Source organism: Molothrus ater, chromosome 2, assembly GCF_012460135.2.
Source record: "Molothrus ater isolate BHLD 08-10-18 breed brown headed cowbird chromosome 2, BPBGC_Mater_1.1, whole genome shotgun sequence".
NCBI lineage: Eukaryota > Metazoa > Chordata > Aves > Passeriformes > Icteridae > Molothrus > Molothrus ater.
In genome coordinates this window covers 86,904,769-86,917,752 of record NC_050479.2, presented here as the reverse complement: position 1 = coordinate 86,917,752, position 12,984 = coordinate 86,904,769, and the positions used below count along the sequence as shown (strand labels likewise).

The 12,984-nt window shown below is 43.8% G+C and overlaps 1 protein-coding gene across 1 annotated transcript; it reads left to right on the top strand.

Moving 5' to 3' along the window:
* Positions 1-2,185: 2,185 nt before the first annotated feature.
* KLRG1 (killer cell lectin like receptor G1) lies at positions 2,186-10,998 on the top strand. The gene is made up of 5 exons (XM_036389984.1): positions 2,186-2,303; positions 6,937-7,029; positions 7,711-7,862; positions 9,723-9,826; positions 10,796-10,998. The coding sequence occupies exons 1-5, from the start codon at positions 2,186-2,188 to the stop codon at positions 10,905-10,907; spliced, it is 579 nt and encodes a 192-aa protein (XP_036245877.1). The 3' UTR covers positions 10,908-10,998.
* The last annotated feature ends 1,986 nt before the right edge of the window (positions 10,999-12,984 follow it).

The window sequence follows — 12,984 nt, the reverse complement described above, 5'->3', positions numbered from 1 at the left end:
GAGCTGGGTGAAACACCTTTATTCCAAAGTATGAGAGAACATGGACATACTGGAGAGAGTCTACCAAAAAAACCACAAAGTCAGATCTGGACACTTTAAAGCTGTGTCTGAATCCTGTTAGTTACTTTTCAGCTATACAGACTGTATTCCCAGCTAAACTCCCTTATGAGTATAGCAAATTCTCTGAGCTTGAGAGCTCTCTTTAGACTTTTCTATTATTGATTTGAAGCATTTAGGAGAGATCTTCTGCCTCTCATCTTGCTCTGCTGTCTTATGCCTTCCCAATCCTTTCAGGCACACACTCCCTGTCTTGCTGTCCACAGGACCTGCCAAGGATTGGAAGGAACCTTGTGGGTGCAATATGCCACCCTTAGAGGCAAGTGAAGAAATATTTGCAGAAATATCCAATCCCTTCCCCAACATGTGCATTGTAACAAATTGGCCACTCTGTGTCAGGTAAGCATCCTCCCGTGGAACCATTTCTTGAATTTAGAACATGTCACCAGAAGGGGGAACAATAATCCCTGTTGGAGGCAGCAGTAATCCCAACTCCTTTGTTGAGCATGCCCAAATAATTATTGGAAATTACCTGTGGTGTACTGTGCTGAAGAAGAGCAGCCTGAGTCTGACCAATATCCCCATTCTGAGCAGGAAATGGAAGGGCTCGGAAATTTAATTTAATCCAGAATGTGGATTAAAACAAAAACCAGCCAACCATGCAGCTAAGAGATTTCTCGGGGTGCTGGAAACATCTGTACTCCCCACCACAGAGTCACAGAATCTTTTAGGAAAAGACCCTGGAGATCATTGAGTTCAACCATTAACCTGACCCTGACAAGCCCAGCACTAAGCCATGTCCCTAAGCTCCACATCTGCATATTTTTAAAATACTTTCAGGGATGGTGACTCAACCACTTCCCTGTGCAGCCTGTCCCAGTGCTCGATATCCTTTTTGGTGAAGAAAATTTTGCCAGTATCCAATCTAAACCTTCCCTGGCACAACTTGAACTCTTCTCATCAATGGTCAATACTTCAAAAGAAAAGTAGCCTTTCCTGTTGTTGCTGACCACAGAATCACTAAATGGTTGAGTGGGGAAGGGACCTTTCAAGGTCATCTGGTCCCACCCCCGGCTCAGGCCAGGCCACCTACAACCTGGTCCACCTACAACCCAGGATTGTGTCCAGGCCATTCTCCATTGAGGGACACACCACAACCTCTCTGGCTAACCTATGTCAGTTTTCAGCCACCCTCAGAGTAAAAAAGTGTTTCCTGATGTTTAGAGGCAACACCTTCTGTCTTTCAGTTTGTGCTCATGGCCTCTTGTCCTGTCACTGGGCACCACTGAAGAGTTTCACTCTTCTTGTACCCTCTCTTCAGTTATTTATATACATTAATTGGGTCCTAAACAAGAAGTCTTTTCTCCAGGCCAAACAGTACCAGAGCTCTCAGTCTTTCCTCCCAGGACAGAAGGAGTCTGGTCCCTTTATCCTCTTTGTGCACCTTTGGTAGATTCTCCTCAGTATGTCCCTGTCTCCCTTGTACTGATGCTGTTGAGATGTTGACTTGGAGGGACTTGAGGAATGCCAGCTCTCAGTGCCTGCCTTGTGTCTCAAGCACAGTCACACCGGTATTGGGTATAGACAGAGTTCCCAGTTTGAAGTGGAACTGTCCAAAGCTCACAAGGCTTCCTTTTCAAACCTGTGCTGTCCATCTCTACTTCCTGTCTGACAGCAGTTGGGCTGCCAGTTTGCCATAGCCCTTGCTTATCCCACTTTTCACCTCGTACTCTCACTATTCACCTTTTTTGCCTTGTGCTGTCACCATCCTGTGCTTCTGCCCTGAAGGGAGTTCCTCAGAGCAGCACAAATCCTCCCAATTCCTGCATGGGGGTAACCATACCCTCTTGCATCAGCAACAAGTAGAGTACCCCTGAACTTTGTGATTATTCACCTTTTCCATTAGCAGCTGTTCTTGAGACATCCTTCATCAGGTTAGAAAATGAAAGCTGCTGCAGTTCCACTGCTCTCCATTCCGTGGTAAATTTGGTTATCTTAGCAGCTGGAGATAAAGGTAGCAGCTTCATATTTCTTGTCTTCTGAATATAGCCTCGGGCTTCCTGTTTCACAGCCCTGTTGTTCAACAGCCTGATCGAAACATCCTTTTGTGCACACTCCTTGCTTTGTCATGGAGGCAAGCAGATCAGAAATTTCTGCAGCTGATGAGAGCGAGGAAGTAACGTATACTTCTGTCAGATTCTCTCAGACTCCTCCTCCAAGGGCCAAAGCTCCACAGGAGAAAAGAGGTGAGGAAAGATGGATCAGGTAGGTCAACCAAAGATTTTGCTTTGAGTGAAAGCAAGATTTAACAGAAACACTCTGAACTGGAAACTGATTCTGAGTGCCAGCTTAGAGAGCTGTTGCTTTGGTTCAAAAATTACTGTGGATATAATATGTTCATGTGATTAAAGCTGACGAGTTAGAGACCCAGCATTTTTTACCCTCCCTCTCACCGACCTCCTTCAGTGTCTACTCCTGGGCATTCAACCAGGCATCCTTTTCTTCAAAACTGGTTTAAAGTTGTCTGCTTGTCAGCAGCAAGAGGTTGTGAGCAATAGTTCTTTGAAGGGAAGTTAAGATGCGAATACAGATAAATTAGAGGCACATGCTAATCAGAGATCAGAGACAGAGAAAGCATATGAGATCATCCAGCCTCTCTCCTGTGGGGCTATGCAGGATTCTTTTGTGATTTTTTGCTGTTTTCTGTGTTCTAGTGTTACATACCTCCCAGTGAGCAAATTTTCAGCTTTTGCTGTGAAACAGTTCTTCAGAGCACTTTACTATCTGGAAAATTTTCTTAGTGCTTTCCTTAAATTTTTACTTTCCTTATTTCGTCTCCATTACCCCTGATTAGACCTGCAGATGTCACACCAAACAATTCCTCTGGCAGCTTAGTGTAGGAATACCACCTTCAAAGGGTCAAACTTTGCATTGGTGATCCTTCTTTGTAAGTATTTCCCTTCATGCAAAATGGTGGAGGGGTTGGAACTAGATGAGCTTTACGGTCCTTTCCAGCTCAGATAATTCTATGATTCTATGAAGGCCAGTGAGCTTTAGATGAGTTCTGTTGTGTTGGCTGCAACACTCATGGTTGACTTTAAATTTTCAGAGATGTTACAGCAAAGGGATACTCACTGTGGGATACAAGATTTCTATACCCTGATCAGAATAATTTTGTATACCTAAGGTGTTTACTGCTACCTGGTCACTTGTTTCACTATGGAAACAAAGCCAGTACAGAAACTCCCCAGTTCCTATCTGGTACTCACACTCCATCTGTTTGGAGGGCAGTCTTGCTTTTGCATATGTTTTCACACAGTAACATCCTTTCATTCCCTGCCATTCTTGTTCACCCCCACCCTGTTGGAAGGGGATTAACCAATGCCCTCTTTAGATGTTTGCATTTTTCTTTTTAACATCTCTCCACATTCTTTTATGGAACCTCATCTTTTTGAGCTATGGTCAGACAACCGAAAATAAGGAAGCTGATACTTGAACACTTGAACACTTCTTGTGCATGTTATTTGATTATTTCTCAGCTGTCTTCAGCATGAAAGGATCCCTAAGGATCTCACTTTAAGTACCTTTCTTTTGAAGGTCTTTATGTTCAACTCTGTTCCTGCCTCCATCACTTCTGAGAGATGTGCTCTCAGGTATTTTTCCCTTGCTGACTTTGCAGGCACAGTGTCACACGTGTAGATCAGTCCTCTGGTCAAACCAACAAATTTTGGTGCTTATGGACTCTTCAAAAATGAAGAGTTTCCCTGATTGTTTCTTCTCTTTGGCTTCCAGAGAGCCTTAGATATGCTGCACTACCAGAATGTCAGTAGAGCAGTCACTTAGCCTGTGTAGTGTGCTTGTAGTAACAGCAATAACCAGGTCTGTGCCATAGCCAGGAACAGAATCCTAGTATCTCAAATTCTCCTCCTTGGCTGTAGGTAGTCATGCTGCTCCCATACTGAGGTAGGCAGGAGCTGAGGGGAGCTATTTGAGACAGTGCCATGATATTCTTCAGATTGTCCTGATGAGTTGAATTATAAAATGCTAACAGCTTTCAGTTTTTGAACTGAATCTGGACTCACAAACCTAAAAATATTGGGTCATGTTGCTTGCAAATGAATGGAGAGTATCAGAGTCATTTCTCCAGAACACTGAGAGACTTGTTGGGGTGTTTTGTGAAGAGAAAGTGATAACATTGGATATTTACATTAAATGTCCACCAATCCACTTACCCTCTTCGACAGACTCTTCCACAGTTCATCAGACAACTACATGAAAATATTTCTGGATGCTCCATTCAGATTTTCCTCTGGTTTCAAACTTATCTTAGGTACTTCTCCCATCCACCCCTACAAGAGCTTCACATGTAGTTCTGGGGCTGAGGATCAAACAGAAACCATTGAACCTGTTTTAAAAAGTGTGAACTGCAGGGACTCCTGATTTGTGAAATACTTTATTGCGCTTCTCTAGATTGATCTCTGCAGTTCGAGTGCAGCTTAAATTCACCTCAAACACTTCCTGTTTTCCCACTTCTCTTTGGTGGTTTTTTTTTTTTATTCCTTCCAAAATTATCTAATGCCATATTTTTTTCATTTTTATGAACTTTAGTGACTCTCCCACTGCTGGGCTTGTGGAGGTGCCCTGGGATTTTGTTTTGATGATGAATCATTCCCTTTTTTCTGCAGTTGGTTTGAAACAATAGAGAGTGAACTGCTCTGTTCATTGCCAGGTGATGACATTTAAGGATTAACTGTTTCAAAGACTGCCATCCTGGTTGCCTTGTCTTGGCAGTTTTCCCTAAAATCTAAGAGTGATCAGAAGGATGCAGGAGACAGCTTCTTTGGAGAGGCAAGAGAGGACAGAAAACAAAAGTACAGATGTGATCTCAGAACAAGGAGTTATATTTCATCAGATGTTTATCCACTTTTGCCAAGTTTTCAGTTGTAATCTGCCGAGAAAAATCTCCACCCTACCCCTTAACCTTGGGCTGATTTAATTCTCTTGAGGCCTAATCTGATGACAAAACCCAAGCTGCCAGGGATACAAACAAGAGGAATAGAGAGCAGCGTCAAGTTTAAGTTCCAGACCCAGTCCAAGTCCTTCAGTTCTCCCGCTGTCCCTTTGTGTGAAGCTGAGGAGTAGGTTGTAACTGAAAAGTCTTTCTGTATTTTGTCTCTGAAAATGTTATGTAATAATGATTTTAAAAAAATAAGAAATGATACTATTTTAAAATTATGTTTGGGAGAGCTAGAAGATCCTACAAGCTTCAGGAAATGTGAGAAAGCCTCTATCTTAGAAAAGATCTTTATAGCAGAAGAATGATGCTTACAACAACGCTCCCTCATGATCTCCCTTGTTATCTTAGAAACTTCTTCTAGGTAAAACCACAGGCCTAAGTGTGTCTCTATAGGTGAGAAACTGGCCTTAATAAGTGAGCCTGCAAACTGCTCAAGATCAAAATAAATTGATTTTTATTAATTTACTGATCTGGTCTACTTTCTGTATTTGGACAAAGCTTCCAATATGTAAAGAATGTGTTCTTGTTTTTAAGTGGAGTCCCTTCACCTTCTGTTTTAGCACTGGCTTTCTTTGTTTTTCTCACAATATTCTTCATATGTGATCTGCATTTGTTTTCAACCTCCTCCAAGAGATCAAATGTGTTTCTTTGTGTCTCGTGACATGATGAAGAGAGAAGCACCTCAAATTTCATGAGGTCCATGGGGATTTTGTTGCTAGATTTTGTTGGTAGAAGGCTCTGGAACATCACAAGATCAGGATGTGGTACATAAGTTAGCTGCACATTTACTGCTTCTTAGAAAGTGCTGTTGTCTGTGCAGCTGCCATACTGAGATTAATAAAAAAAGCAAAACAAACTCCCCTGGAGTTCACCCGTACCAGTAAGTGTCATCCTCTCTTCTGTCTGGGAGAGAAGAGATTTTAGTGCTGAAATTTCAAATATTTTATGCAAACTGAATGCCTCTCAGGTCAAACACAGCTCCAGGAGATGGCAGTGGAAAAGCAGCATGTAGCCTGGAGGTGAACACGTTGTGCTGTACATAAGCAGACCTCTACAGGCCAGTCCTGACCCGCCCTTTGAAAGCAAGCTGTGCTGGGCTACAGTGGAAGTTGCCCCAAGTGGCCCCTCTGCCACTGGCAGCTAGCGAACAGCAAACAGTGGTGGTGAAAGTGTGAAGGGGGAGATGTCCCAAGGTCTTCAAGGCTGGCTCACCCATGCTGCCACCCCACCATGGATGATGAAAATGTAGAACTGCCTTGGGAGTATCCTGGGAAGATGTAACATGTCCATGTGTGTAAGCCTGTTAGCAGGATGCTGAGATTAAACCTGTTGTTATTGCTGGGAGAGCTGGGGGAAAGATCTTTGGATTTCTTTTTACATGTAAGCTGGAACATGGTGGCTGTAGCAATGCAGCTCTCTGGTTTCCACCCCAAGCTTCAATGCTGAGGCAGGAGTGGATTTGTTGAGAGGCTCCTGCCAGCGTGAGGTGTCACATAGTGCCTAGGTGGCTCCAGCTAACTTGTGGTAGGTGCTTCCTCTGCTGGGGTCAGCCACCACAGAGGCTGGACCAGCAGGCTCTGTGGCCAGGCAGAGGCAGAGCTATGGCTGATGTAGAGAAAGGTACCCCCTGGGAAGTTCAGACAGGAACTGGTGGCCCCAAACCCAGCTGAAATGTGGCCCTGGGCTGATGGGGAGGCCCCAGTTTGGCTGGGCAGGGACAGTGATGTCTACCATGTGCAGAGTGTATACAGACACGATGCTTTAAATAGTGCAGTTCCTTGTAGAAATGCCCAGGACTATGTAAAACCACAGTCAGTTTTCATGTGGCTTCTGTTCACTATGGTTTCTTTTCTCTTTTACAGCTCCCCGTTTGTGGTCAGCAGTTCTGACGGGCTTGGCCATAGGCTTTGGCACACTGAGCATCTCCCTGGCAATTGCTTTGATTTGGAAGATGAGTAAGTGCACAAAGGGCTGCTGAGCATGAGCAACCAACAGCAAGGGAGCAGCGACGCATCTAACCACAGAAACTCCATCGTATGGAGTTAAAACCAGAAGCTCTTCTAGGTTTCGACGAGCCTTATGTACCCACTGCCTATCCAGAATATTTTGAAGAATAGATTCCTCATGCAGACTCCAGGAAACCCATTTCAGATCCTGTGGCAAAGAACAGTTAAATATATTGAAAAGTCTTTGTAGGCTTGCCTGGTAAATGTAGTGGTAAACTGTAGAACAAATAGGTCTGTAATATATTTGCAGGCATGCAGATGGTGCTAGGCTATGTGGAGGAGCTTCCTGTTAGTTGCTTAAAATCCATCCACCCCAGGTGGGACGTGATCACACCATACCCACAGAGTGTGATCTGTTTTCAGATAGCCAGTTGGGTATTATTGGGTATCTGAGAGGTTTAGTGGAAATCTGGGGGTGGGGTGAGTGTGTGCATGCTTGCCACCAGCATCAGAGAACATGTGACTATTGTAAGATTTTGAAATTACACTATTATTTTCAGAATCTTGTCCTAATTTGAGTTTTCTGCATTTCAGCTATTCAAATGAGTTGTTTCTCAGTAGGTCCTTGCTGACAAGTGTTTCTGTTGGTTAATGGTAGAGAAGAGTATGAGTATTTTGACTTCTTTACAGGTGACTGCCACCCACACTGCCCTCAAGAGTGGGTGGCCTACAGAGGGAGCTGCTACTCCTTCTCCGCGGAGAAGAAGGACTGGAATTCCAGCCAGGAATCCTGCAGGGCACAGGGAGCTCACCTCCTAGTGATTAATGATACCTTGGAGATGGTAATGGTTTTCTTTGGCTTTGAGGATCTCCCATTTCCTTGCAAGTGACTGGCATACAAGCAGTGCTGTCACTTCAGCAATATTTTGGTTTTAAAGGAGAGGAGGGCTTTGTGACTGTGGTGTTACACATCACAAAGTTTGCAGGAAGCAGAGAAGCAAAGGGGAGAATGGAGAGATGAGGGTCACTGTCAGGTACTCAGAATACCCTATGACGGATGGTAGGAGACAGCCTTCTCCACTTTCCTCTCCACCTCCTTTGCTATTCCCAATAAGATTGATATGAATGATTACAGTGGCACTGAGCAGTCATTGTATTTGTTGCCTACAAACTGATATGTCCCTCCTCTCAAGGAGTGCTTCCTTTGCAAAAGCAATACTTCTCCTCCCTGTGAGCGCTCCAGCTCCTCCTGCTCAGTGACCCATACCATTCCCGGGGTTCATGCTTAGATATTTCTTTCTCAGTCTCTTTTCAATGCTTACTTCCTCCCTCTGCCGAAATACCTCAGCTGTGCTGGTGAAATAAGGAATCATGTGTTCCACTGCAGGTGCTCTCTGGGGGCAGGGGCACGTATTGTCCCTAGAGAAAGGGGTAGTGCTGATTACCGGGGCGCTGAGGCACATCTGCTTAAGTAGAGCAGAAACCTTGATCCGGTTTTGCTCAAGCCAGGGCTTATTAGCTCAGGTCCAATGAATGTGGACAGCTTCCAGGTCGTGGACAGAAGTTGCATTGTGTGATGTTCTCTGGAGGATTACAAAGCCAGGTCTCTGCTTGATTGGGAGTATGTACCAGGCTCTCAGATTTGCTTCGACAAATCCTGTCTCCTTGAGAAATAGGCATCTTCCCCAGATTACCCATTTCTTTGGCATGAAGAAAGCCTTCCTGCTCCTGCTGCTTTCTTACCACCATCTCAGCTACTAGGTTACCCATTATCCCTGCTCAGGGATAGGGTTAGGGTTTAGACTCACCCATCTAAACAAGACTTTTCTAGTTATCCATGTCTTGTACTTCAAAGGCTGTGATTGCTCAACCTCCAAGTGCTAGGGAACTGCAGTCATTTCCAAACAACCAGCAACACTCCAGTGATTCCTCAAGCTACTCCTATTCCAACAACTTTACCAAGCTAGCTTTGTTAATGCTTCTCTCTGAAGATGTCTTCTCTGAAGCTTTGTTTATGGCAGCAGGAGATAAGGATGGAGCCCAGCCATATCTCTGAAAGGTTGCTGTTCTTTGGTTGCAAAGGTGGACAAGACAAACTTACGTTTCCTTGCTTTGTTTTTTTTATGGGGAGGAGGGTTGGGGATGGGGAATTTACTTCAGGGCTGAATTTCTGTCGCAGGCTTCACCTTTTAACAATAATCAGAGATTAAAAGTTAGCTGAAAGGAAATGAACATTGAAAACATAGGAGGAAAATGTGTATGAAATACAAAGAGCTTTCATACTGGGCTTGTAACACATATCTGTCGGTGCCTGCACTTCCTGCCCTATCCTGCCCTGATTTTACCTTTAATTGTTAATACTTCATATTAGCTTGCTAGTTAGCTGTATAGTAGGGTGTTAATATTAATATCAATAGCATACCTTCCTACATAAAGCTCTGTGCAGGAAATTCCAGGAGACTGGGGTGAAGTTCATAGAACCATATAATCACAGAATATGCAGAGTAGGAAGGGACCCATCAGGATCATCGAGTCCGACTCTTGGCCCTGTCATTAGAAGGTGTGGGGAAGCAGAATTGTTAGTCACTTAAGGAACAGTGAGGTGAGGGGATGTATCTTGCTCTCTGTTCCCTCTACTTTTCCTTATCTCCATTTTCAAGCTGGCTTTCATTAGTCACTTTGTAATTCATCATCATTTCTAGGATCTGTTCAAGCGTATTCAAGCAGAATGTTTCTGGATTGGACTGAGGAACAGTACAAGATCTGGATGGATTTGGGAGGATGGCTCTGTATTAAGTGATGCCAGGTGAGTTTCATTCTGTTTTAAAAACAATAGTGCTTATTCAGATTGCCTGGTGTTCCAGAACACCCAGAGTTCCTCCTCCAGATGTCAGGAGCTTTCTTCCTGGGCAGATGTTCTTCTTGCTGTCACCTGTACTGCAGTAAGCTCAGTAGTGTTTACTTTTTACTGCCCTGCACCTTGTAAAGGCATGTACCTGTGAAAAGCAGGTCAAGTATTAGTATCTCACTCTGCTTCCCTCCAGCTGCTCAGACCAGGGACTTTATTTACCTGCACCAGCACACAGATGCTTGGTCAGAAAGACATATGGCTTTACTGGGTTTAGCCACCTTGCACCCATTCTGTAGAATGCTGGTATCACTGGGTGCAAGAACCCAGCCCTTTCCTGCTCTACTGGTGCCAACCTAAGTCAGAACTTTAATTTTAGCTCAGTCTTTATTTGGACAAAAGTCAGTGTTTTCCATGAGGGAAAACATTTTTTTATCTGGTGACTTTGCCTGGCCCTTTCCTTTTTATGGAATGAGTTAGTTTCTAAAGCCTCTCCAGCAAGCAAAACTTGCCCAAGATCTCACTGTCAACAGGTCAGTACTCAGAGCACTTGGCTTAGTTCCCTGATTAAATCCAGCTTTCTGTTCCTACGAACTCCTTGAAGGCAGTGATCATTCCATGAGACTTTCATTCAAATACCACTGCCATTCAAATACTCACATGCTGGTGGCTATAACTGCCACTGCAGGGAATTTTGTCTGAGTTTGGGTCTGATTTGGGTTCTGTGATGGCAAAATTACTTAGCTGTGGCAGGTAGATAGGTTCTTTGATGTACATTTTATTTTCCAACAGCTGCCTTTTGGAGGTAAGGTTGTTTCTCTTCCTCTGGGCTATACCCTTCAAAATCAGATGTTTTTAATTTCTTGTCTCCAGGAGACAATCTCAGTATTTTCTTTCATTCTCACTAGTATTCCATGTCTCTTGCAGGGTCCACTCTAACAGCCCTGTGCAAAGTTGTGCTGTCCTGATGAAAGATTTGTTTCATGCCTCCAGCTGTGAAGTTCCTGCTCAGTGGATCTGTGAGAAAACACTTAGATAAATCCCATGTGCTTTTTCATCTCACAATGACCCCATCGGTGGTATGAGGTGATCATTGCCCTGCAAACTGAAGCTTCATACAAGAGCAAGGACTACCTTTTCCATACCCTCACTAAAGTGTTTTACAAGAACAGGTTTGTTGTCCATAAGGGTGAGTTAATCTCAGAAATAGATTTATTCTCAGTCCACAAGTGTTGGATTACTGCTCTTTGTGACCAGATGAGACCTGGGACATCTTCCCTGACCTACTCTTTCCCTTATTTATCCTATAAAGGCAAATAAAGGCTTTGTCACAACAGGTGTCTTCAGACCTCTGAGGGGGACCTAGTAATTTTCCCTCACTTCTAAGTATCAGATTTCATTTCCATTCCCTGCAACTCCATTGTCTGATATCAGAAGGACCAGGAAAGGAGGCCTGCTGTTCATTGACAGAAACATATAAACATATTTCTTCTAGTGGCAGCTTCTCCTTTTGCATGCCAGTGGTATGAGTGGGAGAGAAGAGGGTGAAATGAAACTGCAGCTTCTGTAAATCCAGCAGTGAAAATAAATCTTGGACTGCACTGAAACAAAAGCGTGTACCTGTGCCACTTCTTCTCTCTGTTGGAAGGAATTAGGCAGGTTTAAGAAGCTAGTCAAGAAACTGGACTTCTGGAGTCAAAGGGATACAGCTAATTCTGTGTAATTATTTAATCCACCAGGAACCTGTTTTCCTCCTCACCTGTGCATTTTCATACTGCAGATAGAGGAAGCAGTGGACAAACCCTTAATGCAATGATCTTTCAGTTCAAATAGAGCCAAGACAGGCTCAGAGTTTGAATGCCATAAACCCACAGTGAATATTTGGGAACACTGTCTTCAGTTCTGGGCTGCTCAGTACAAGAGAGACATGGCCATACTGACTGGAGAGTCCAACACAGGGCCACAAATATGACAAAAGGACTGGAGCATCTCCCCTCTGTGGAGAGGCTGAAACAACTGGGATGGTTTATTCTAAAGCAGAGAAAGCTGAGGAGAGAGCTTATTCCTACAATCATAGGAGCACAATAACCAGCTTCAACATTTCAATTCAGATTACATGTATTTGCTTCATATTTTTATTATAATTGCAGGAAATCCTTGCCAGTGGCATTATCTTCCACCTGCTTAACAGGATGCTACACATGAAGGTATCAAGGTGGATAAAGACAAAATTACGGATCTTAGCACACTTAGCTAAGTGGATGTCTACTGAGCCTCATATAGAGGTCACTGAGATGAGGGTCTCAGGTGAGAATGTGTTACAGCAAGGAGGAGTCTGCTTTTTCATAACCATGACTGCAACAGCCAGACCTCGGGGAACTGCAGTGTAGTAGGAAGTCAAAACTTTAGAATTTTCATCTTGGGTTGTCTGAGTTACTTTGGGCGAGTCATTTTATCTGTGCCAGAGTCCATTCAAATACCAAAAGATACTTGTTTCTGACTTCTGGAAAGTTGCCAGACACTATGAAATAATGCTGAACACTTAGCTTGCTTTGTCAAAATGGTGGTGGCATCTGTAGAAGGGCACCTATCAGTTACCTTACCAGAGAATACCACTGAAGAAACAGCTTCTCATATTATCATATGTAGGTGAGATGAGAATGTCTCTGAGCTTGCCTACTTTACCTTGCCTGAATGGATTGAAAACATTTCTCTTCAGTTTTTAGCTACAGAGCACATTTTTGACCAAGGTCCTAATGATCAGGAGCAGGCTTAGGAGCTGTGAGAGCTGTTTGGCTGTTTGACAAAAAGGGTGGATCTCTGTAGAGATCCTTCTGCCATGTGCAGTTTTGCATCTTGTCCTGTCGGGTTGATGTTCCATCAGTCCAACTCCTGACCTTTACCACTGTAAATTGTCATCTTCAAAAAGGCTTTGACCAGCCCATATGTATAAATCTTCTCCTCTGTGGGTGAGGCAGACTTTCCTGGGTTACGTTTCTTTTGGGCAAGCAAAGTCATCTTTAGGTATCAGATGCTGAAGGAAGAGCACAAATCTGGGCAGTCTTTTGTGCAGTCCCCAAGGAAATTGCACATGCACTACTATCCTCTTTTTTCCT